Source organism: Ranitomeya variabilis, chromosome 4, assembly GCF_051348905.1.
Source record: "Ranitomeya variabilis isolate aRanVar5 chromosome 4, aRanVar5.hap1, whole genome shotgun sequence".
NCBI lineage: Eukaryota > Metazoa > Chordata > Amphibia > Anura > Dendrobatidae > Ranitomeya > Ranitomeya variabilis.
Window position 1 is genome coordinate 209,596,904 of NC_135235.1, and position 27,268 is coordinate 209,624,171.

At 48.0% G+C, this 27,268-nt stretch overlaps 1 protein-coding gene across 1 annotated transcript in view; it reads right to left on the minus strand.

The window, feature by feature from the left end:
* C4H19orf81 (chromosome 4 C19orf81 homolog) overlaps window positions 1–20,872 on the minus strand; it is a 35,688-nt gene extending 14,816 nt beyond the window's left edge. Inside the window, exons 1-3 of the mRNA XM_077256300.1 lie at window positions 20,808–20,872; window positions 19,630–19,910; window positions 19,359–19,464 (exon numbers count right to left, since the gene is read on the minus strand). Of these exons, the coding sequence (XP_077112415.1) occupies window positions 19,359–19,464; window positions 19,630–19,910; window positions 20,808–20,872 (452 nt within the window). The remainder of the gene's footprint in view (window positions 1–19,358; window positions 19,465–19,629; window positions 19,911–20,807) is intronic.
* Window positions 20,873–27,268: the final 6,396 nt, after the last annotated feature.

Below are 27,268 nucleotides of genomic sequence, written 5' to 3' on the forward strand. Positions count from 1 at the left end.
GAACAGCTGGCGGTGCTGAACCCCACTGACACATTGGCTGGTGTTTTTCTCTGTGCAGCTAGCAGTACTGGGCCCCAACTGGCGGTGTTGGAGCCCAGGGCTCTGCAGGGGGAGCAGAGTGTAGGCCGAAGCCTAATTGAACCAATTTCAAAGGTAACCTTTAACCCCCCCCTCAGGGGTTACAAAGTAGAAGAGCCACAGCTTATGCAGCAGTAGTGCTGCACAAGTCAAAGGTTGCTCTTTTAATTTCGCTCCTTGCACACGCTGAATGAAACACGTATAACATTTAGCCCTTTAAACAGTCAAACTGTGTTGGAGGCGCGAGTTCCCTTTGTAATGAGACGCAGCACAGATGTCAAGAATCCCACCTTGGTGCTGGGTGCAGCCTCCTGAGCGTTGTTATTTGCTGTACAGGAGTCTGCGCTGTCGTGTTATCCCCTGGCCTAGCGCTGTTAGCGCTGCCCATGTTCTGGCATCATTTAATGTCGGCCGGTGTGGTTCGCGATGACCAAGAATCCCAGCTCCGCAGTGTCTTAACATTGTTAAAACACTGCGGGGCTGGGATTCAGGGCCTGGCGCAGCACATATGTTCGCCTCTCACACTCGGGTCCTTACACCCACTTCAGACTGTGCGGCGTCATCTGATCCCTTATCGCATGCCACGGCCATGAAGCCGCACAGTCCGCAGAAGGCGGAAGGAGATGAGGGACAGGCGAAGATATGCACCGCTCCTGCCCATCAATCACACCCTCGCAGTCCCAAGAAATCAGACACCGAGGGGCGTTGTGTGGGTCAGGGCGGCCGCAGAGGCGCAGGCAGCCAAACAATGATGCCAGAAGACGGGCAGCGCTACCAAGGGGGTTGCAGCGTGTCATTACAAAGGAAAGTCACACCACCGGGACGGTTAAATGGTCACACAGAGGACACATTTTAGACGTGTTTTCAGTTCCACATGTGCGAGGAGAATACGTTTATGAGCCACCTTGCACACATGCAGCATTACCGCTGTACAAGGTGGCCTTTAAAACGTACAAACGCCTGGGGGAGGGGGGACAGGTTCCCTTCAATTTCAGTTCTTGTGTCTGCGTGGCTTTTGCAGGACACGATGCCGGCTGCACAGCAGGGGAACAGCTGGCGGTGCTGAACCCCACTGACACATTGGCTGGTGTTTTTCTCTGTGCAGCTAGCAGTACCGGGCCCCAACTGGCGGTGTTGGAGCCCGGGGTCAGCAGGAGGAGGAGAGGGAGCAGAGTGTAGGCCGAAGCCTGCACTGGCGGCAGCTTTTGGGTCTGTTGTGCCTGCGTGGCAGTTGCAGGACACGTTGCCGGCTGCACAGCAGGGGAACAGCTGGCGGTGCTGAACCCCACTGACACATTGGCTGGTGTTTTTCTCTGTGCAGCTAGCAGTACTGGGCCCCAACTGGCGGTGTTGGAGCCCAGGGCTCTGCAGGGGGAGCAGAGTGTAGGCCGAAGCCTAATTGAACCAATTTCAAAGGTAACCTTTAACCCCCCCCTCAGGGGTTACAAAGTAGAAGAGCCACAGCTTATGCAGCAGTAGTGCTGCACAAGTCAAAGGTTGCTCTTTTAATTTCGCTCCTTGCACACGCTGAATGAAACACGTATAACATTTAGCCCTTTAAACAGTCAAACTGTGTTGGAGGCGCGAGTTCCCTTTGTAATGAGACGCAGCACAGATGTCAAGAATCCCACCTTGGTGCTGGGTGCAGCCTCCTGAGCGTTGTTATTTGCTGTACAGGAGTCTGCGCTGTCGTGTTATCCCCTGGCCTAGCGCTGTTAGCGCTGCCCATGTTCTGGCATCATTTAATGTCGGCCGGTGTGGTTCGCGATGACCAAGAATCCCAGCCCCGCAGTGTCTTAACATTGTTAAAACACTGCGGGGCTGGGATTCAGGGCCTGGCGCAGCACATATGTTCGCCTCTCACACTCGGGTCCTTACACCCGCTTCAGACTGTGCGGCGTCATCTGATCCCTTATCGCATGCCACGGCCATGAAGCCGCACAGTCCGCAGAAGGCGGAAGGAGATGAGGGACAGGCGAAGATATGCACCGCTCCTGCCCATCAATCACACCCTCGCAGTCCCAAGAAATCAGACACCGAGGGGCGTTGTGTGGGTCAGGGCGGCCGCAGAGGCGCAGGCAGCCAAACAATGATGCCAGAAGACGGGCAGCGCTACCAAGGGGGTTGCAGCGTGTCATTACAAAGGAAAGTCACACCACCGGGACGGTTAAATGGTCACACAGAGGACACATTTTGGACGTGTTTTCAGTTCCACATGTGCGAGGAGAATACGTTTATGAGCCACCTTGCACACATGCAGCATTACCGCTGTACAAGGTGGCCTTTAAAACGTACAAACGCCTGGGGGAGGGGGGACAGGTTCCCTTCAATTTCAGTTCTTGTGTCTGCGTGGCTTTTGCAGGACACGATGCCGGCTGCACAGCAGGGGAACAGCTGGCGGTGCTGAACCCCACTGACACATTGGCTGGTGTTTTTCTCTGTGCAGCTAGCAGTACCGGGCCCCAACTGGCGGTGTTGGAGCCCGGGGTCAGCAGGAGGAGGAGATGGAGCAGAGTGTAGGCCGAAGCCTGCACTGGCGGCAGCTTTTGGGTCTGTTGTGCCTGCGTGGCAGTTGCAGGACACGTTGCCGGCTGCACAGCAGGGGAACAGCTGGCAGTGCTGAACCCCACTGACACATTGGCTGGTGTTTTTCTCTGTGCAGCTAGCAGTACCGGGCCCCAACTGGCGGTGTTGGAGCCCAGGGTCAGCAGGAGGAGGAGAGGGAGCAGAGTGTAGGCCGAAGCCTGCACTGGAGCAAGTTGAAAGGGAAACTTTAACCGCCCCCCCAGGCGTTTGTAGCTGAAAGAGCCATCGTGTACAGCACTAATGCTGGAAAAGGTAAACTTAGCTCTTTTAATTATGGTCCTTGCACATGCTGAACCTAACACTTATGAAAAGTGTCCCCTCCTACCGTGATACCGTTCGGTAGGTGGAACTTTCCTTTGTGATGTGACGCAGCACAGCCGTCATTCTTACCCCCTTGGCGCCGTGCGCCGCCTCCTCAGCGTTGTTTGAATCAGTCCCGGAGCCTGCGCTGTTAGGTTAGCCCTTGGCCATGCACACATTTTGCGCTGCCCGTCTTCTGACATCATTTGGTGTCAGGCTGGCTGCGCCTGTGCGGCCGCGCTGGCCGAGATCCCGCCTCGTACTGTCTTCTGATTTCATCCCACTGGGGGCCTGAGATACGTGGCCATGCGCAGTGCATATCCTCGCCTCTCACTCCCCTCCCTACGGCTTCTTCAGACTGTGCGGTGTCACGGCCGTGGCATGCTATTAGGGACCAGCTGACACCGAACAGTCTGAAGAAGCCATAGGGAGATGAGTGAGAAGTGGAGGTTCAGATATGCACTGCGCATGTCCATGGACTGATTCAAACAACGCTGAGCAATGTGCAAGGAGCACCACGAAAAGAGGCACTTTTTCCCTTTGCATCATTACTGCTGCACAAGGTGGCTCCTTCAGTAACAAACGCCTGGGGGGGGGGGCAGGTTCCCTTAAATTTAACTTGTTGTGCCTGCGTGGCGGTCGCAGTACACGCTGCCGGCTGCACAGCAGGGGAACAGCTGACGTTACTGAACCCCAATAACAGAGGAGGGACTGTCGGGACTGTGCGTACAGCACTTCTGGACGGCAACTGGCGGTGTTGGAGCCCAGGGACAGGTGGAGGAGGAGGAGGTTGGAGGAGGTTGGAGGAGGTAGGAGGGATTGCCACACACACAGCAGGGGAACAGCTGACGTTACTGAACCCCAATAACAGAGGAGGGACTGTCGGGACTGTGCGTACAGCACTTCTGGACGGCAACTGGCAGTGTTGGAGCCCAGGGACAGGTGGAGGAGGAGGAGGTTGGAGGAGGTTGGAGGAGGTAGGAGGGATTGCCACACACACAGCAGGGGAACAGCTGACGTTACTGAACCCCAATAACAGAGGAGGGACTGTCGGGACTGTGCGGACAGCACTTCTGGACGGCAACTGGCGGTGTTGGAGCCCAGGGACAGGTGGAGGAGGAGGAGGTTGGAGGAGGTAGGAGGAGGTAGGAGGGATTGCCACACACACAGCAGGGGAACAGCTGACGTTACTGAACCCCAATAACAGAGGAGGGACTGTCGGGACTGTGCGTACAGCACTTCTGGACGGCAACTGGCGGTGTTGGAGCCCAGGGACAGGTGGAGGAGGAGGAGGTTGGAGGAGGTTGGAGGAGGTAGGAGGGATTGCCACACACACAGCAGGGGAACAGCTGACGTTACTGAACCCCAATAACAGAGGAGGGACTGTCGGGACTGTGCGTACAGCACTTCTGGACGGCAACTGGCGGTGTTGGAGCCCAGGGACAGGTGGAGGAGGAGGAGGTTGGAGGAGGTTGGAGGAGGTAGGAGGGATTGCCACACACACAGCAGGGGAACAGCTGACGTTACTGAACCCCAATAACAGAGGAGGGACTGTCGGGACTGTGCGGACAGCACTTCTGGACGGCAACTGGCGGTGTTGGAGCCCAGGGACAGGTGGAGGAGGAGGTTGGAGGAGGTAGGAGGAGGTAGGAGGGATTGCCACACACACAGCAGGGGAACAGCTGACGTTACTGAACCCCAATAACAGAGGAGGGACTGTCGGGACTGTGCGTACAGCACTTCTGGACGGCAACTGGCGGTGTTGGAGCCCAGGGACAGGTGGAGGAGGAGGAGGTTGGAGGAGGTTGGAGGAGGTAGGAGGGATTGCCACACACACAGCAGGGGAACAGCTGACGTTACTGAACCCCAATAACAGAGGAGGGACTGTCGGGACTGTGCGTACAGCACTTCTGGACGGCAACTGGCGGTGTTGGAGCCCAGGGACAGGTGGAGGAGGAGGAGGTTGGAGGAGGTAGGAGGAGGTAGGAGGGATTGCCACACACACAGCAGGGGAACAGCTGACGTTACTGAACCCCAATAACAGAGGAGGGACTGTCGGGACTGTGCGGACAGCACTTCTGGACGGCAACTGGCGGTGTTGGAGCCCAGGGACAGGTGGAGGAGGAGGAGGTTGGAGGAGGTAGGAGGAGGTAGGAGGGATTGCCACACACACAGCAGGGGAACAGCTGACGTTACTGAACCCCAATAACAGAGGAGGGACTGTCGGGACTGTGCGTACAGCACTTCTGGACGGCAACTGGCGGTGTTGGAGCCCAGGGACAGGTGGAGGAGGAGGAGGTTGGAGGAGGTTGGAGGAGGTAGGAGGGATTGCCACACACACAGCAGGGGAACAGCTGACGTTACTGAACCCCAATAACAGAGGAGGGACTGTCGGGACTGTGCGTACAGCACTTCTGGACGGCAACTGGCGGTGTTGGAGCCCAGGGACAGGTGGAGGAGGAGGAGGTTGGAGGAGGTTGGAGGAGGTAGGAGGGATTGCCACACACACAGCAGGGGAACAGCTGACGTTACTGAACCCCAATAACAGAGGAGGGACTGTCGGGACTGTGCGGACAGCACTTCTGGACGGCAACTGGCGGTGTTGGAGCCCAGGGACAGGTGGAGGAGGAGGAGGTTGGAGGAGGTAGGAGGAGGTAGGAGGGATTGCCACACACACAGCAGGGGAACAGCTGACGTTACTGAACCCCAATAACAGAGGAGGGACTGTCGGGACTGTGCGTACAGCACTTCTGGACGGCAACTGGCGGTGTTGGAGCCCAGGGACAGGTGGAGGAGGAGGAGGTTGGAGGAGGTTGGAGGAGGTAGGAGGGATTGCCACACACACAGCAGGGGAACAGCTGACGTTACTGAACCCCAATAACAGAGGAGGGACTGTCGGGACTGTGCGTACAGCACTTCTGGACGGCAACTGGCGGTGTTGGAGCCCAGGGACAGGTGGAGGAGGAGGAGGTTGGAGGAGGTTGGAGGAGGTAGGAGGGATTGCCACACACACAGCAGGGGAACAGCTGACGTTACTGAACCCCAATAACAGAGGAGGGACTGTCGGGACTGTGCGTACAGCACTTCTGGACGGCAACTGGCGGTGTTGGAGCCCAGGGACAGGTGGAGGAGGAGGAGGTTGGAGGAGGTTGGAGGAGGTAGGAGGGATTGCCACACACAGCAGGGGAACAGCTGACGTTACTGAACCCCAATAACAGAGGAGGGACTGTCGGGACTGTGCGTACAGCACTTCTGGACGGCAACTGGCGGTGTTGGAGCCCAGGGACAGGTGGAGGAGGAGGAGGTTGGAGGAGGTTGGAGGAGGTAGGAGGGATTGCCACACACACAGCAGGGGAACAGCTGACGTTACTGAACCCCAATAACAGAGGAGGGACTGTCGGGACTGTGCGTACAGCACTTCTGGACGGCAACTGGCGGTGTTGGAGCCCAGGGACAGGTGGAGGAGGAGGAGGTTGGAGGAGGTTGGAGGAGGTAGGAGGGATTGCCACACACACAGCAGGGGAACAGCTGACGTTACTGAACCCCAATAACAGAGGAGGGACTGTCGGGACTGTGCGGACAGCACTTCTGGACGGCAACTGGCGGTGTTGGAGCCCAGGGACAGGTGGAGGAGGAGGAGGTTGGAGGAGGTTGGAGGAGGTAGGAGGGATTGCCACACACACAGCAGGGGAACAGCTGACGTTACTGAACCCCAATAACAGAGGAGGGACTGTCGGGACTGTGCGTACAGCACTTCTGGACGGCAACTGGCGGTGTTGGAGCCCAGGGACAGGTGGAGGAGGAGGAGGTTGGAGGAGGTTGGAGGAGGTAGGAGGGATTGCCACACACACAGCAGGGGAACAGCTGACGTTACTGAACCCCAATAACAGAGGAGGGACTGTCGGGACTGTGCGGACAGCACTTCTGGACGGCAACTGGCGGTGTTGGAGCCCAGGGACAGGTGGAGGAGGAGGAGGTTGGAGGAGGTTGGAGGAGGTAGGAGGGATTGCCACACACACAGCAGGGGAACAGCTGACGTTACTGAACCCCAATAACAGAGGAGGGACTGTCGGGACTGTACGGACAGCACTTCTGGACGGCAACTGGCGGTGTTGGAGCCCAGGGACAGGTGGAGGAGGAGGAGGTTGGAGGAGGTTGGAGGAGGTAGGAGGGATTGCCACACACACAGCAGGGGAACAGCTGACGTTACTGAACCCCAATAACAGAGGAGGGACTGTCGGGACTGTGCGTACAGCACTTCTGGACGGCAACTGGCGGTGTTGGAGCCCAGGGACAGGTGGAGGAGGAGGAGGTTGGAGGAGGTTGGAGGAGGTAGGAGGGATTGCCACACACACAGCAGGGGAACAGCTGACGTTACTGAACCCCAATAACAGAGGAGGGACTGTCGGGACTGTGCGGACAGCACTTCTGGACGGCAACTGGCGGTGTTGGAGCCCAGGGACAGGTGGAGGAGGAGGAGGTTGGAGGAGGTTGGAGGAGGTAGGAGGGATTGCCACACACACAGCAGGGGAACAGCTGACGTTACTGAACCCCAATAACAGAGGAGGGACTGTCGGGACTGTGCGGACAGCACTTCTGGACGGCAACTGGCGGTGTTGGAGCCCAGGGACAGGTGGAGGAGGAGGAGGTTGGAGGAGGTTGGAGGAGGTAGGAGGGATTGCCACACACACAGCAGGGGAACAGCTGACGTTACTGAACCCCAATAACAGAGGAGCGACTGTTGACTGTGCGTACAGCACTTCTGGACGGCAACTGGCGGTGTTGGAGCCCAGGGACAGGTGGAAAAGCAGAGGAACACAATGTAGGCCGAAGCCTGAGAAAGTCGAAAGGGAACCTTTAACCCCCCCCCCCCAAGGTGTTTGTAGCTGAAAGAGCCAGCTTGTGCAGCACAAAAGATGCAAAAGGAAAAGGTGGCTCTTTTCATCATGCTCCTTGCAAACACAGAACTAAACACTTATAAAATGTGTCCCCTGCAACTGTAAAACCGTCCTGGAGGTGGGACTTTCCTTCGTAATGTGACGCAGCACAGCCGTCATTCCTACCCCCCCGGCGCCGCGCACTGGCTCCTCAGCGTTGTTTGATTCCGTCCCGGAGCCTGCGCTGTCATGTTATCCCGTGGCCAGGCACACTTAGCGCTGCCCGTCTTCTGACATCATTTGGTGTCAGGATGGCTGCGCCTGTGCGGCCGCGCTGGCCGAGAGCCCGCCTCGCAGTGTCTTCTGATTTAATCCCACTGGGGGCCTGGGATCCATGGACATGCGCAGTGCATATCCTCGCCTCTCACTCCCCTCCCTACGGCTTCTTAAGACTGTGCGGTGTCACGGCCGTGGCATGCTATTAGGGACCAGCTGACACCGAACAGTCTGAAGAAGCCATAGGGAGATGAGTGAGAGGTGGAGGTTCAGATATGCACTGCGCATGTCCATGGATCCCAGGCCCCCAGTGGGATTAAATCAGAAGACACTGCGAGGCGGGCTCTCTGCCAGCGCGGCCGCACAGGCGCAGCCATCCTGACACCAAATGATGCCAGAAGACGGGCAGCGCTAAGTGTGCCTGGCCACGGGATAACATAACAGCGCAGGCTCCGGGACGGAATCAAACAACGCTGAGGAGCCGGTGCGCGGCGCCGGGGGGGTAGGAATGACGGCTGTGCTGCATCACATTACGAAGGAAAGTCCCACCTCCGGGACGGTGTTACGGTATCAGTGGACACATTTTATAAGTGTTAAGTTCTGCGTGTGCAAGGTGCTAAACAAAAATAGCTACCTTTTCCTTGTGCAGCATTACTGCTGCACAAGGAGGCTCTTTCAGTAACAAACGCCTTGGGGGGGGGGACAGATTCCCTTACATTTCAGTTGTTGTGTCAGCGTGGCGGTCGCATGACACATTGCCGGCTACACAGCTGGGGATCAGCTGACGTTACTGAAACCCAATAACACTGGGTCGTATGTTTTGACTGTGCAGACGGCACTTCTGAGCCTCAACTGGCGGTGTTGGAGCCCAGGAATTTAAATTCAGGTGGTAGAAAGATGAACACAACAGGAGACCTGGATAACGTATACAGTGACCTAATTATTTAATCAGGAGGAGGAGTGGCAAATTCCTGCGAGATCCAGGCCTTGTTCATTTTCAGGAAAGTAAGCCGGTCAACGTTATCGGAGGATAGTCGCATGCGACGGTCAGTTAGTACACCACCTGCAGCACTAAAGACACGTTCCGATAATACACTGGCCGCAGGGCAAGACAGCACCTCCAATGCATACTGGCTTAGCTCTGGCCATGTATCCAGCTTTGAGACCCAAAACTTGAAAGGGGAAGAGCCGTCTGGGAGTACAGCAAGAGGGCAAGACATGTAGTCTGTCACCATCTGACGGAACCGTTGCCTCCTGCTGACTGGAGCCGTCTGTGATGGTGTAGACTTTTGTGGGGGGCACAGAAAACTGTGCCACAGTTGGGCCATACTGGTCTTGCCTTGGGCAGAGGCACTGCTTCTGCTCCCTCTTTGTGCAGAGCCTCCACCACTGCCTGGACGCACTGAGCTGCTTTGGAATGCACTAGCAGCACTTCTCTCAGTTGGAATGGAGAAGATGATGGAATTGACCAGTGTGTCTTGGTACTCCCGCATTTTTCGCTCCCGGTTCAACGGTGTGATGAGGCTTTCTACGTTGTCCCGGTAGCGAGGATCGAGGAGGGTGAACACCCAATAATCAGACATGTTGAGAATGTGGGCGATGCGGCGGTCGTTTCTCAGGCACTGCAGCATGTAATCCACCATGTGCTGCAGACTGCCAACTGCCCAAGAAACGCTGTCCCCTGCTGGAGGCGTGATCTCTGCCCGCTCGTCATCACCCCACCCTCGCTGTACACACTGAGTACTGGACAATTGTGTAACTCCCTCCTCTGGACGGATGTCTTCCTCCTCCATTGACTCCTCCTCATCCTCCTCACAAACTGTCCCCTGCCTACGCGTTTGTGAGGAACCACGTGGCGCTGACTGTCCAGAAGATGATGGAAATGGTGAATCCTCATCCTCCACCTCTTCCACAACATCATCCCTTAGCGCTTGCAGTGATTTTTCAAGCAGGCAGATAAGGGGGACAGTCATGCTGACTAGTGCATCATCTGCACTCGCCATCCGCGTGGAATAATCAAAGGGACGCAAAACCTGGCAGACGTCATTCATAGTGGCCCACTCTGTGGTTGTGAAGTCTGTACGGCGCTGACTGCGACTTTTTTGCGCCTGAAGCAGCTGGTACTCCATTACAGCTTGCTGCTGCTCACACAACCGCTCCAACATATGTAACGTGGAATTCCACCTGGTAGGTAGGTCACATATGATGCGATGTTCCGGCAGGCGGTGTCGGCGCTGCAGAGCCGCAATGCGCGCTTTTGCCGTGCTGGAACGCCGCAAGTGAGCACACTCTAGGCGGACCTTGTGCAGCAGTGCATCAAGATCCGGATAGTCCCTCAAAAAGCTCTGCACGACCAAATTGAGCACATGTGCCAGACATGGGATGTGAGTGAGGTTGCCGAGGCCCAGAGCTGCCACCAGATTTCGGCCATTATCACACACTACCATGCCTGGCTGGAGATTCGCTGGCACAAACCACACATCGCTCTCCTGCTTGATGGCATTCCAGAGCTCCTGCGCTGTGTGGCTACGATTCCCCCAAAAAATTAATTTCAAGACGGCCTGTTGACGTTTGGCCACGGCTGTGCTCATGTCGGTCGTAACAGGTACACGTTCATCACGGGTCCATGTGGAGGTGGACTGTGACGGCTCCTGCAGCGATGATTCTGAGGAACTGGTGTAAGAGGAGGAGTCAATGCGTACAGAATGGATTCCTGCAATCCTTGGAGTGGGCAGGACACGTCCTGCGCCACTCGCACGGTCTGTACCCGGCTCAACGACATTAACCCAATGGGCAGTGAGGGAAAGGTATCGCCCCTGTCCATGTTGACTGGTCCACGCATCGGTGGTGAGGTGGACCTTGCTACTGACGGCGTTCAGTAGCGTGTGTTTTATGTGTCCCTCCACATGCTTGTGCAGGGCAGGGACGGCTTGCCTGCTGAAGTAAAAGCGGCTAGGCACATTGTACTGTGGGACTGCCAATGACATCAAGTCACGGAAGCTGTCAGTCTCCACCAGCCTGAATGACAGCATTTCCAGTGACAGAAGTTTGGCAATGCCTGCAGTCAGAGCCTGTGCTCGTGGGTGGTTTGACGAGAAAGGCCGCCTTTTCTCCCATGCCTGTACTACCGATGGCTGTAGACTGGGCTGGGAGTGTGTGGATGACTGGGAAAGTGGCGCTGCGGGTGGAATTACAGCGGGTCTCTGGACAACAGGGCCAGAGGTTCTTCCACGGCGATCCTGGGAGGAAGCCGAACCAGCTGCGTGTGAGCTAGAGGAAGAGGCAACACGAGCTGAAGAGGTGGTAGCTGCCGCTGTTGGTTGGCCTACCTCTTCAGTGTGTTTTTCTAACTCCACCGGGTGCCTGTTGCGCACATGTTTCCACATGTTGGAGGTATTGAGGTTGCTGACATTTCGACCTCTTTTGACTTTTTGATGACACACGTTGCATCTGACATAGCAAATGTCATCTGCAACTGTGTCAAAAAAGGACCAGGCACTGCAAGTCTTGGGAGCGCCCTTTTTGGCTTTTGGAAGAGACATGCTCCTAACGGGTGCCAAAGCGGAGGCTGCAGGATCCGCAGTCTTCCCCCTCCCTCTCCCTCTTTGGGCCGTACGGGGAATCTCTTCCTCAGAGCTGCTCCCACCACCTTCCTGTCCCTCACGCCAAGATGGGTCGAGGACCTCATCATCTACACTACCCTCTGCCCCCAACTGCTCCTCCTGGGTAGTCTCAGCAGCAGAGCACGCACCAGTAAGTGGCACCTGAGTGTCATCATCAGCTGATGCGGCCTGCGATGTGGTGACCGGAGCCACTGGCCCACCCGCCTCTTCAGAGGAAGACAGAAAAAGCTGTTGGGCATCACTGCACCCTGCCTCTTCTTCCATTTCTCCAATGCTGCTTGGCTGGCCCCCTGTTTCCAAGCCAAGAGATTCAGAGAACAGAAGTAGAGACGGCTCCTGTCCTGGGCTCTCTGTCTGCCTGGGCAATTTGGCAGGTGGTGAAGAGACAGATGGCTGCTCTCCAGTGCTCTGTGTCTGAGAGGATGTGGCACTAATGGAAGTTGATGCATTAGCTGCCATCCATCCGACAACAGCTTCAATTTGGTCTTGACGCAGCAGCGGTGTACGGCGCTCTGACACAAAGCTGCGCATGAACGACTGTTGCCTGGTGAAAGTGGGTGCTGATGAGTCACCGGTGCCCGCAGCAGGCACAGAATCCCCACGTCCCCTCCCTGCTCCGCGCCCACGCCCACGCCCACGTGCCTTACTCACTGCCTTCTTCATCTTGGTTGACTGATAAAGATAAGCAGAAAAGTACTAACGGATTTGTGTGCTTATTCCTGAGCAACTCCTCCTAACAGGTATAAGAAACACTAATTTTCTAAAGTGTGGACTAGACTTTAATATGAGCTAATGTGGCCTACACAAATGTAAAGTGGTGTAACTGGTGTGTTTGGTGAACTTTATTATTTATTTCTTTTTGGGGGGCTGAACTGACAACAGATAGAGCTGCAGTCACACGGAGACCGTGCAGACAGACGTAAACGGCGCTGCAAGGCCCAAAAACCCTCCTCTACGTTATCCTATGTAGTGTTTTTCCACAAGTTAGCTGGAGACGGGTGGAAAGACACTAATAGGATTTTTTTAAATAAATTAGCAGCAACCTACACTACTTGAAAAAAAAAGAAAATTGATTTGGCGGTATGACGCAGTGAACAACCCTGAGCTGGAGACAACCAGGCTATGGCTGCTCACAGACTACAGGGCGAGCTGCAATCACACGGAGACCGTGCAGACAGCCGTAAACGGCGCTGCAAGGCCCAAAAACCCTCCTCTACTTTATCCTATGTAGTGTTTTTCCACAAATTAGCTGGAGACGGGTGGAAAGACACTAATAGGATTTTTTTAAATAAATTAGCAGCAGACTACACTACTTGAAAAAAAATTAAAATTGATTTGGCGGTATTACGCAGTGAACAACCCTGAGCTGGAGACAACCAGGCTACGGCTGCTCACAGACTACAGGGCGAGCTGCAGTCACACGGAGACCGTGCAGACAGCCGTAAACGGCGCTGCAAGGCCCAAAAACCCTCCTCTACTTTATCCTATGTAGTGTTTTTCCACAAATTAGCTGGAGACGGGTGGAAAGACACTAATAGGATTTTTTTAAATAAATTAGCAGCAGACTACACTACTTGAAAAAAAATTAAAATTGATTTGGCGGTATGACGCAGTGAACAACCCTGAGCTGGAGACAACCAGGCTACGGCTGCTCACAGACTACAGGGCGAGCTGCAGTCACACGGAGACCGTGCAGACAGCCGTAAACGGCGCTGCAAGGCCCAAAAACCCTCCTCTACTTTATCCTATGTAGTGTTTTTCCACAAATTAGCTGGAGACGGGTGGAAAGACACTAATAGGATTTTTTTGAATAAATTAGCAGCAGACTACACTACTTGGAAAAAAAAAAAAAAAAAAGAACAGTATGAGGCAATGAACCACCCTCCCTGAACTGAATACAACCAGCTATGGATGGCCTATGTGGCTGCACTCAGACTAGAGAGTGGGCTGCACTCACACACACACACACACAGACCTTGCAGATCGCTGTGAAAACAGCGCTACAAGGCAAAAGCAAGGTGAATAGTAGGTGAACACAGCGGTTGCTAAATTAGCCTTTGGAAAGCACAAAGAAGCAAATCGCTATCTCTAAACTGTCCCTCAGTCAGCAAACAGCGTCCTGTCACTAACTGAATTCACAGCAGAGTGATCGCAAAATGGCGCCAGCGACTTTTAAACTGCAGCATGACATCATTTCAGCAGCCAATCACAGCCTTGCCAGTACTTTCATGCCCTCCATGCTAAACAGGATGTGCCCACACTTGGAATCATTCTCATTGGCTGAATTTCTGCATTTTGAATCTTGGAACTTCCGATTCCGGTATCCGATACGCGGCAAGTATCGGAATCCCGGTATCGGAATTCCGATACCGCAAGTATCGGCCGATACCCGATACTTGCGGTATCGGAATGCTCAACACTAATTGTAATCTGTTTGGATCAGCCGGTACTGTCATATGTGTGCCTGCTGAAGAAACTGTATATTTGCTGTTTTACATGTGTGCCTAGAAGAGGCTGTGCTTAGTTTTGAATTTCTTTGAGTTTTATGAAAGCAATAAAACTGCACGTTTGGACCAAACTGCATTGGCTGTGTGAACGCTACCTAAAACTTACCTGAGAGTGTGAATCCCTAAATTAGGTAACTGTAATGAACCCGCCCCTCGCCATCCAGCCTGATATCAAAATTACATCAGATGGAGCATGTAATGTGGTCTCCCCACTTTCACCAATGCAATCTCAGATACCCCCTGTTCACATGAGCCCAGGGAAGCATCGGTAGTGAGAAGATGTGGCCCACGCAATCACTGCCATGGCACCACATTTGCTAACAACCCCTTTCAAGAGCACCAGTGGAACAGAGCGCTGCCCGCCTGGTAGAACTGCCACCAGTTCTTTGTTAGATATAAGACAAATCCGTTAACGGGATTATATCGGGCCAGAAACCAGCCCCGGTAGCATGAGAAATTAAACTGAGAAACTGATGCATGGATTTGTGGATCGAGATAAAAGAGCAGCCCAAGGTTAAATTGTATATTTAATCGCCTTAAGGGCACATTAGACAATACACTATATACACAATGGTTACACATATACAATGGTCACATACGCAAATACAAATAGTAGTAGTACAAAAGGTAAAACCAGAATTTATGTTTCAGTTACCAGTAGATGAAATCCCTGGCTTTCAGGGGAGCTGCCACATGGGAGGCTTGTGGTCCCCTCTGTTCCTTGACTTCTCCCCACACTATATGTCGTTGCGACCTCCCCAGACAAAAATCAATAGCCCATGTTTGACATGAGCATTTAACTCCTTTGGATCACTCCCCTCCTGCCCTCTGGGATGAACCTAAATTGCCTCCCCTTGCATCTAGCGGCTAAAAACTCCACAACGTTAGTTGTGTCATAACTTTTTTTTCTGAACTCAGACAGCCCATTTCAAATATAAAAAAATGAAAATGCTGAAAACATCCTGTTGGTTCCTGATGCGGGGAACGAGAGCAAACAATGGAGACGATGATTTGCTTTTTCACATAGTATGATAAATTTAACACTTTGTATTTACTGTCTGTTTAGCTGCGAGTGTCAGATGATGGGATTGAAGCCTTGTATATGTCAGGTTTTATGTGACATTCCGTTTTCAATTCATATTGGTACATTGCAAATAAGGCTGCCCAACATCCGAGCCACGGCTGCTCACTCGGTGCTCACTCGGTAATAAAGTGGCTTAAGTGTCAACCATTTACAGTCGTCTCTTCAAGATGCCAAGATAATGTCCACTTTACAATGCTACCATGTAAAGCAAGTGCAAGGAACACTGACATTTGCTGCAGCCTCTTTTATTTATTTTAATGTAGCACATGTCAAATCTGAATAAGACGCCAATGAGCCTAGAGATTGGCGACCTGGATATTGGCCATTTTTGGAGTCGTTCTGCATCTGTCTCCATCTTCTGCATCTATGTCCATCTTGGCAAGCATAATAATTGCTCTCATGCATTTAAAATGAAAAATGTGCTAATTTTTTAAAACATCAATGCTAAAAATCTTCTACTAATTTGTGCTTGTAGGTCCTATGCAGGTATACTGTACATGTGCTGAGTTGAGGCTGTTAAGCGAGCATGATCAACAATATTTAAGTCGTTTGACGCTTGTTTCCTGGCCTCTTTACACCAGCTGAGGAAGAATTATGGGGACAGAACGATCACTAACAGAGCAATCTGTCCCCATACAGTATCATGTTATTAGCAGCATATCTGAAGTTTTCACCAGGCGATGTGCTGCTGAGAACAATGATTTCTGTTCCGCGTGAACAATCCAATCACCCAATGAATACACAGCATTTTGTTCATTTAGTATAATGCATTCCCATAGTCCTCCATATAGTATAATGTGTCCCATAGTCCTCCGTATAGTATAATACATTCCCTATAGACCTCCATATAGTATAATGCACACCCCATAGTCCCCCATATAGTAGAATGCACACCCCATAGTCCTCCATATAGAAGGAACACCCCATGGGCCTCCATATAGTATAATGCACTCCCCATAGACCTTCAAATAGTATAATACACTTTGCATAGTCCTCAACATAGTATATTGCATCCCACAGCCCTCCATATAGTATAATGCATTCCATAGTCCTACATGCAGTATAATGCAGTCCCCATAGTACTCAATACAGTGTAATGCATCCCAAATTCCTACATATAGTATAATGCACCCCCATAGTTCTCCATATAGTATAATGCACCCCATGCAGCCCCATGGAATATAATGCAGCCCCCATAGAATATAAAACAGCCCTCATAGAGTATAAAACAGCCCCATAGAGAATAATGCAGCCTCAGCAACTGACTGGGGGATCCTGGGTGAGTGGGGCCCTAGGCAACTGCCTAGTTTGCCTGTTCCTAATGCCGACCCTAGCCTTATTTGAGAACATTTCCTCATCACTAACTATAACTAATCTCAGATTTGCCCACCATGGAACAGCTGAATTCCCTGGTGGACACTTGTGTATGATTAGTTGAACAGTGGGCCCCCATAGTCCGACACTCCACTATAGTCTTTTGGCACCCCCAGTCCAACACTGTTTAACCATGCAAATCGTTTGGCAATAGAGCTGTATACACAAAACAAATGTTTATATTCAAGATTATTTCTAAAACGTTGCTTAATGTTTTACGTACTTCATTTCTACATACCCATCACAATTGGATGCAAAAATTGGTAGCTGCAAGATGTGTTGGTCACCACTGTAGGAAACGACTAGTTGTAGTGGTCCCATGGCCATCCCCTGAGGAAGCAAAAATACTGTTGAACTGCAAAACCATGTTTCTTTTGGGTTTCAGACCACATTGGTTGGTGTGTTAGAAGAAAAGGGGGTGGACAACTTCTTTAAGGACAAAAAGGAAAGGGTATGTTGACATTGAGCATGCTTAACTCTTCTTTTTCTAGAGTCTAATGTAGGAGGGCAGTCGGGACCCCTCTGTACAGATTAGATGGTTGACTGGTCAAAAAAATTATCACGTTTGGCCCGCTTCTTCTAATGTGCATAGCCACCTTCATAAGGTTTACAAATGATTGAGCTTAGCATCTTCATTTAGATGACTGTCATCCAGAGTAATCTAAAGTCGATACCTAGAAATGTAGCATTTTTTTTTGGTCATGCTCTTGTTGGTGACCTCTGGCTTGAACTGGAGAATTTATTCCTTACCTTCCAGTAACTTCGATCTATTCTTACTCCACTGCATTCTCTCTCTGGATAATTACCACACATACAGTCTCATGCCTGTAGTAGTCATTGTTTTCGATAATGATCACAGCTGTTGCTCAGTATTCGGGTTACTGGGACAGACTGCTTCTGTGATTAGCTGGATCCTTTCATCTCGGCTACAAGCTTTTTACATTAAAAGACTCAAGGAAAAAGAAAGTAAAAAAAAAACCACTTAATTGTATGTTATTCCAGCTGTAATCTGGTAAGGCTTTTATCTTCTTTCCTGTTTACTATCAACAAAGGCGTTTTTCACTTAGATATATTAACTCTTATTAAGGGGAAACACAACACATAAAGGCTTCCGATTGGACCATAATGGTAGTTAGTGTCTTTGTCCAAACTGGTTCCAGGTGTAACAACCTCAACTTGGAATAATTTTCATATAACTACATCCTGTTTGATCACTGTGTCTTTTATCAGGAAAATCCAAAGAGTATGTGACTTTCCATCATGTTTTGTCATAGAAAGTCTCTGGGGGACTGTCTCACTTGAGGAGGTCCAGCTAGTGTATGGAGACCTACTCACAGACAATGCTCCATAGAAAAAAATATTCAAATTACTGTTGGTTTCATCCAGAGGGGAAGAAAACTATATAATTCCAGACACCCATCTGTAGACAGCTGTTTTGGGTCTTTTACCCTCATAAGTGCATAGCAAGGTCCCTGTTGTCAGGAAGAGAAGACTTTGGTGCAGCTCTTAGGGAGTAATTTTCTTTCACAAATTGCCTGGTGGTGTATGTAGGCTTACAGTATATATGAACATTCTTCAAGAACAAAAAGGTAGGCAAATTTGGTCTCCTCCATAAAGATGAAAACTCATATTAGCCTAAGTGGATACTCATCTGTTCACATGGACCATTTCCACTAAGTTCATCTCTAGTCACCAGTAGGATCTCCTGAGGAAAACCAGTACCCCAACAGAGCTGTGACACAAGTATCTCATCCAACTACCCTACCACTACATCAACGGATGGATGTTTAGTAGAGTTTACGTGAATCAATTCACAGGACTAGATCCATCAGCCACGACAGTAATTTCTGGCCATTGGAAGGGAGCCCTGAGAACCACCTCCTAATTGCTGGCATTCGCAACTCTTCTTTTGATTAACCCGCCTGGCTCAACGTCATTTTTGCAGCATGACACACATGTGACATCACTCTAGACAGGCTAATCAAAACAAGAGCAGTGAATGCCGCAAGGTAGAAAGCGGTTCTTAGTCCTCCCATTCAGCGACCAGAGATTACTGACTTGACTCCTGGACTGAGTCCCTCAAATTGATTTATACCAACTCTAGTGTCTAGTTTGGCTAATATTGAGCATGCATCCCTCTGTTCCATTCATTTTCTATAGAACTGATAAAAATTGCCAAGGTTCATAAAAAATGAATGGTGTGGTGGTGACATGCCCAACCTCTACCCCGTTAGGCTTTTCAGAGTCCTGTTCTCGGGATAAGTGAGAGATATAGAATAACTTCAAAACTTGGCACAAATCTTTTAACTCTTCTCATTTCTTGAAGTAAAATGAAGAAAACATTTCTTTTGAAGTATCTACTGTAGAGAATGGTATCTTTTTAGCTTCACATCAACCCAAAGAAGATAAGAAGATAAGAACCACCAAAGCTAGGACCTTTTCCTTTCTTTTAATCCCATAGTACTTGCCAAAGTCCTCTAAGTCTTAGGTTCTCAACTTCTGGTACAGGAACATCAGGAAATGACAATACTATAGGGGGACCTCATAAGTAATATATTGTGTCATCATACCCTTGGAGGGACCTTCAAAACCACAGTCTGAGTATGGTGTTTTGAGATGGATGATCGAAAACTTGAGTATCAAATATGAATACATACAATTCCCATATTCTTCTTTATCTTCCCTGACGTTTTTGGAGCTGGTCAAAGAAGTTATACTGATGAGTCCTTTTTTTATATTTCCTGTTGGTTTAACGTATCCTGAAATGAGTGTTAAAAACAAAACTGGATTTATCTGTATTCTGTCAGTAGATGTTTTTGCTATATATGTATGTAAGAGGCCACTCAGTGGATTCAATGTAGACTGCATCCTATCAATTATTTTGGAAGCATGTCCTTATAATCTTCTTAATTGGAGTCCTCAACGAAATCCGGAGAGGTAAGGGTGGACACATCTGTATGTGCATGTAATATAGGTTCTTGTAGACCCTAAAAAACACTCAGCTATATCTCTTAAAGCAAACCTATGCAGCTTCTCTACTAGGAGCCCATAGTTTGTTGTCTCACATGGTACCCATCTACTAACCGGACTTTCCATACAAAGGGTCAGAAGCTGAGATGGAGGAGGATTTTGGAATTTTCTTGTAAGTGGCTTTTCAGGGTTTAGTTCTTCATACTTGTGAATAATCTGTTTCAGGTGACGTTCTCTAGCAAAGAAATGAAAAAAGAAGATATAACATAAGTACCCTGGAGTTTACTCTTCCAACTGGAGCATGTCTAATCCATTCCATGTGGTATCCCCTACTACGTTACTGCAGAAATTTACATAATATATCTGAAAGCTATTAACCTTAGCATTACTGAATCCAGCAGACTTGCGTCAGCTTAGATGGTTTCTAATAGTTATTTGATTATACAAATGCACAGAAAACAATTTTTGCTGCTATATAATGAATACAGCTTCTGATTTATTATTTAAAGAGTAACCGTCGTTTTCATTTTTATTTCATGAATCAATAGTACCCATGAAAAAAGTACATTTTGTAATATATCTTTTCAGAGAAATCTTCTTCTTTCTCCTCCTGGACTGAACATTCATTCTCAGATTTTACCCATGAATTTCTAGTAAAACAACAAGTTGAATATTAAAAAGGCAGATTTCACTGATAAGACTTCAAAGTTACTTATTGTCATGTGTACTATTGATTTATGAAATAAAAATTAAAATGAAAGTTACTCTTTAACATGTACTCTAGTCTTACTTGTTTTTCATAAATTTGGAAAGACCAATGTTCTGGTGGCTGATGGCCTCTGTCAGAAGAGCAATTTCTGATTGTAGCTTCTGAACATTTCAGCCTGAGAAATTGTGATCTAGGAAGGATATAGACATAATGGATCATGCTTGCAATAATATAGGAAAAACATACAGCTAAATATGTTCAATATTGTGAGAACGTAGACTTTCTAATGAAAAGTCCATCCATTAAGTAGTTTAGAGCTTAAGTTCTCAAGAACATAATGGAATGGACCTAATAAAGTTTTGAACATTTTCAAGAAAAGTTCCAAACTTGAACAATGGCAAGAATTGACATGTCCTTCCTCACCTCTTGGGTAGGTCTGTAGTAGCGTGACCTAACGTGAAACGGCTAACATTCTCCAACTTTACCATCCCCAATGTTATCAGACTGGAATTGAATGAAGTTTGGAAGGTTTACAACAGGGGATTGATGCTTTATTCATTGTTTGAAAGAATCATCGTAACCTTTTGGCTTGTCTTATCCTGAGATGTGTTGTAAGAAATAACAAAGCAAAAAGATGATTTCCTGGTACTTTGCCGAGAGATGATTTTGCTATTTGTATCTACATATATGTGTCTACCCTTGTTATAATGCGACTGTTCAGATTTATGCTCACGTCACATTAATGTAAAGAATTCTTATCAAGATAAATTTGAATTACTAATGAAAGTCAAGGGTGGACACACTTGTAAATGCCCATTGCGTAAAATATCCTGGAGCCATTGCTATAATACACCACATTTTGTGAGTCTTTTACCTGCAGTTACCCAGTTATTCTTAGTTTGTTTACTTTCATTGTCCTCCTCCGATGGCTTCTTGGTCCTGAAAATAATTAAAACGGGCACTTAAGTTCATCGATATCCAAATTGAATGTATTAGAGCAACGCAACGATCAATAAACCTATAGATGTCAAAAGGCCTGACAAGTCGTATGACATTTCTCACAACCTGACCTGTAGGGAAATGTACCATGACAAAATAGAAAAAATCTTTGAACATATTTCATGCTGTACAGGCAGTGTCGCACTGGCCTTCCGAGGGCCCACAAGTAACCAAATTCAGGACCCCACTTTTCAGCTACACTCAAATGTGACATGATCCTCAATCACAAATTTTTATATGAGCTGGGTAGATTGTTAAATGAATAAGATGCCGCCTTTGTCTGTACATAGTGATTCAAGTATAAATTGCCAAGTACTGCTCATATAAGAGGGTGGTGGCCCACCAGAGAATTCTCCTGTTGGCCAGTCCAAGCCTGTGTATAGTTTAATTTAATAAATGTAGGATGTCAAAAAAATAATACTCACCTTACCAATTACCTATCACACCGCTCACTTATGCCAGCGTCTAGTCCTATGTGCCTCTTCTTTCTGCCTTCCCCATAGTGAGCAAAAAGATAATACACACCTTATCGCTCTCTTGTCCCACTGCACCCACGACTCACTATCCGGTCCTCCATGCAGCTTCCATGCCTCATCATCTTTGGCAATACTTCACTCTATGCCGGTTCATCCGTCGTCAACTAGGCCTCTGACATCACTGTGCATAGTGCCATCGAAGAGCACGTTGTGATGTTGTGATGGAACGACATGTGTCGCCCAACTCCTAATCACGATGTTCCATTATAGCATTGCGTAAATAGGCCTCATTGGTAGCAAAAGACCCAACATAGAGTAAAGCAGGTGGGAAGAGGAAGAGGATGCATGTGACGGAGGAAGGCAAAGAGGTACAGAGGACAGGACAGCAGGCTGCGGAAACAGTGGGAAAAATATATTTTTTCCTCTTTTTAACCTTTTTACAGAACTTTATGGTTCAGCAAATTGATGGTCACAGGTGGGCTCCATATTTCATAATTCACATTAAGCAAATTGCAAAAAATCTGTATTCTGCAGAACCCTAAATTTGTAAATAGAATACATTTCCTCGTCTCTGTTCATGTTATAGTATCTGCCTTTACTAATTTTTGTGTTAGCGCAATTTGCAGTCCGACTACACAGACTGTAAAGAACCCTTTCCTACTTAGATGTCTTATTTTTATAAAACCCAAGAGAGATGAGAAAAACGTATAAAAATTCAAATTTGCAGATTCACTTGAGCTTTCCCAGAAAATTCGATTTTAATCAAATGTGGGAATCCAATTTTTTTTTTTTAGGAAAATTAGAATTGACTCATTCATCTCCACCATTCAATGTGGAATCTATAAGGTTAATGAATCAGAACAACATTTGATCTAAAAAAGTTTTAAAGTTAATTTGATTATTTTTAGGAACTAGCGCCACTATCGTTAAATGGTGGAATCTGAGATTGCAACGTTGCACTATTTAAATGCATAGGACTGAGCTGCACTACCAGAAACAACAATCATGGCTGTTTATGGAAAGTGCGCTCAATTTTGTTAGCCTTTTATAATTAGAATAATAAATAAATTAATTGATCTCATTACAGAGAGGGATTTGGGTTTAGCCATTTATAAATACATTGACTGAATCCAAAATGTCTAATTCTTAACTCTACTAGCTGGCAACATATACTAGGACATTTATTTTCTTCACATTCATTTTTTTATTAAAAAAAGTTTTGTAGGTCTTGTTCCATATCAGCATCTTCCAGAATTCAGATAAATTATGACTTGAAGTCAATACTAAGTATGAGCATGTGTATATTGATTGTGTTATCTACGGAAAAAATGAGTCTTACGAAGCGCAGACATTTCCATGATAATAAGATCACCCCAAACATAAAAGGCAAAGAAAATAATCAGTAAGAATAGGATTTGCAGAATATTGCGGTCCTAAGATCTTTCACTCTTTGATAGAAGATGACAGATGGCTCTAATGCTCTTCAAGTCGTGACTAACGTAATGAAAGGACATCCAGAGGACACGTACATGGAAACATGCTAGAGATAGACCTGGATCCTAATACAGTACGGAAGGTATCTGTGATGTCAAAGAGATGTCATATCTGGGTTTATCTTCACTGTTCCTCACCGCAAAACCTAGGAAGGCAAAGTCACAGGCCAAGAGAACCAAAGATCCACAGCCTTCAATCCTTCAATGAGAAGGTACATAGATGCAGCACAAACCACTCTGATTTTGACTTTTCTTTATCAGGACTTGCTCCAACATGCACCTTCCTTCAGTTCCAAGTCCTCATTTACTTTCGTTGACTACTCTCCCTTACTCAACAAGAGCCCTTTCAGGAATTTGAAAGGCCCAACTTATTGTGATGCACACCAGAGAGGAAACAGAGAGGTAGGTTTCTAGATTGAGAATAACAAATAAAGAAAAGTTAACCTCTTTTCAAAAACAGTCTTCAACAATTGACTTCTTTGGCTACTAACTGCAAGAACTTTGTGATGAATCGATCCACCCGGGTCAGAAGACAAGGACAAGCCACAGACAACCATGTGTGCCAAATTAGGCATCTGTATATGTCTGATGGTCAAAAAACCATGGAAGGTGAAAAAGGTAGGGAGATCAAGACAAGGGCGTAACTACAGTAGGTGGAGGAGTCACCATTGCACCCAGGTCTTGAAGCCTGAAAGGGCCCAAAATGTCCATTTTGCCCATTTGAGAAGAACAGATGGATAGAGTGCATGCTGTAGATCTTTATGCCCTCATCCTCTGATCCATCCAGATGTAATATGAAAGAAGCAGTAGGTCCAACAAAAATAAGCCATTATGCAGCAAATTTGCTTCAGAAGAGATCAGCTCTGAGGCCTCTAGTGGATGTTCTATAAATTTTGCTTCATCATTTGGATTTTACATACTTTTTGTTTTCCTGTACTTTCTAGGAAAAAGAGTGATAATAGAGTTATATACTCTTTGTTAGTCAGTGTGTCAGAATGAGCTCACTGGCGGATTTTCAACTAACCCATTCTGCAGCCAACAATAAAGAGTATATGGCTGGCATATAAGCAGTTATAGTCCTCTGATCTTCTCAAAGTTTTGCACCAAGTTCGAGATCTTTTCCTATCATTGTCCCCACCCTCGAAGAAACTATCAACTCAGCATACCGTAGTATTCTTTTGAAATCTATGGATTCATCAGTTCTTTCTTTTTGAAAGAAAATTAATTAGGAGAGCCAAGAGCTGCAGGTGACAGGTCCAAGATCTTTGCTCTTGCACTGAAAATGCCTGCCTACAGCCTGTGCTGCCTATGAATAAAAAATAAAAAAACTTGAGTAAATCGTACAGGAACCCTTGACCTTCCTATCTCCATTCGTTTTCTTCTCAGTCTTGGCATTGTGTTGGAGAGTGTGTGAAGGGATTGATATTGTGAATCACATCTGATGGCATTGTTCCAGACTTCAACCATTTTAGAAAAAGATGTTTTATCTCTGACATTGTGGTATATTTGGAATCTGCTTAAGAAAAATCCCCTCAAATTGTGCTTTTGCCCATAGTTCCTGGACCAATATCTTTGTCAAAAAAGTAAATTATCTGACACTGCCTCACCACAGCTAATTCTGTGAAATCTCACAATGGCAAATGGCAGAACCACCGTCCATTCTTGAGTGATTCAACGAAATGGACCACATTATTATATTGGAAGAATTATTTGTGGAAGACTAAGGAAAGTCTAAAAAAAAATGTTACTGATACCTTTGCCTGTTAGGAGTCGAGTTCCCGCCGCTGCACAGGGGGAATCTCGAACCATGTCTGCTGCGGTCTCCCATTCTGGATCAGCCGCAGTGGAGCCTGCTCAGCGGAGACAATGGTCCCAGCGTCTCACTGAATTTGATACTGTGCAAAGGGTTACTGCTACCTCTCCAGGCTCTGCTATTGTACCCAGCACTGGTCTGCGGCGAGCAGGCTTTTCTGGGACTAAGTCCTGCTTTGCACACACTGAGCATGCCCAGGGTAAGATCTCTCAATGGAGATCAAGGGTCACGTGCTCAGGTACTGCAGCAACTTCCATTGGTCCTCCAGGAAGGTCCTGTACCTGATCAAGTTCTGTGGCAGTATTCCATTGGTCCTTCTGGCAAGGTCCTGAAGTTGCTGTAGCTATAAAAGGTTCTCATGACTGCACGGCCATGTGCTAGTATCAAATATGTACGAGCTCAGCGCCAGTGTGGTTGTGTTTGTATGCAGTCAGGGACCCAGATGAAATAAGCCCCTAGAATGCTGGCACCTCCGGCGAGGAGTTTTGTGTGTGTGTATTCAGGGACCCAGCTGAAATAAGCCCTTAGAATGCTGGCACCTCCGGCGAGGAGTTTCATGTGAGTGGATTCAGGGCTGGCGTATAGCCATAGAATTCCGGCTCCACCGGAGAGGAGCTGTGTGTTTGTATTTGACTGCATGACCACTACCTGCTCTACTAAGTAGCTGTGTTCCTCTGTGAGTTAAACAGGGCACAGCGTTCTCTTTGCTAACAGACTCTGTGAAGTAACAGAGTTTGTTTATACTACTATTTTGTACCGCCATATCTAGCAGCAGGTTCTTTCCTGTACGGTGGATCCCGGGTTGCGAACGCACCTACTATTTCTAATAAATATATATTCGGTGCGTTCCGCCAACCCTAACATTTGCCAACTGGCAGTTCTTTCAACCTACTGCTCAATTTTGAAGGCTTCTGGAGCAATCTCGAAGACTGGATGGGATTTCAGATGCTCCTGACCCTCTTCACCCTCCTTCCCGCTTTTACCCCTCTCCCCTTTCTCCTACCTTTTCTTTTTCTTCATTCTCCCGTCTCTACTTTATATTTTGTTTTAGCCTTTTTTTTTAATATTCGTTGACCCACTCAAATACTTAGATCTCTGGCGGGCAGCTGTGGATAGCTAAAATTATGGCTGTCCGTCTGTAAACAAGAAACTCTGTTGGTATGGAGAGGTCTACCTCTTTTTCCATATATTTCATTATGCGCCCTTTCTATATATATACTTGTCAACATATATGAGTGCTGACTATCCATATTATTCATTATTTTCATTTATCCTTCCCATTTTTAGCACTAATTTGGTGTTTAAATGATTTCATTAAAGAAGGATTGACCATAAAAAAAATTATGACAATATAATTTTTTTTGCCATTCCCCAACCAGTTACAGAACTCCTTCCAGTGGTAATCTAATATAATTTAGGATATGTCTCAAAGGGAAAAAAGATTTCACTTATTGTCTTCTTTTCTATCCAATGGACAATAAATAAGATCTTCCCCATGTTGGAAGGGTCTTTTCCACTTTCAGAAAACTGTTTGTGAGAAGGTATGATAAGCATTAAAATGCAGACTTGGTCCAGTGCTAGCTCTCCGGCATTACCCCAGTCTCTGTTGTATGTCCAATTGACAGTGCTGTAGTCAATCACTGGCTCATGGGGTTTGCCCTTGTAGACCAAAAGAGCTGAGCTCATTGATTGGCTGCAGAGCTGTCAACATGACATCAGCTCTGAAAACAGGCAACTGAGACCGTGGCAAAGGAGGCTCTCCGGAGTCAGACCCGTGGAAGGTTAGAAATACTTCCCCCCTGTCTGAAACCACAACAATCAGATTGGATCTGCATGGAAACCTGGTGTTAAGTCTTCAATTTTCCTGAAGTGTCACCACTGGAGGAACTACTTACCAGATAGGTCACGGGAAGTCCACCAATGCAGGAAACGCTCATTGTGGCCACTATCTATTGTCTCCTAAAGAAAGTGATCCTTAAGGGTACTGTCTCACAGTGGCACTTTTGTCGCTACGACGGTACAATCCGTGACGTTCCAGCGATATCCATACAATATCGCTGTGTCTGACACGCTACTGCGATCAGGGACCCTGCTGAGAATCGT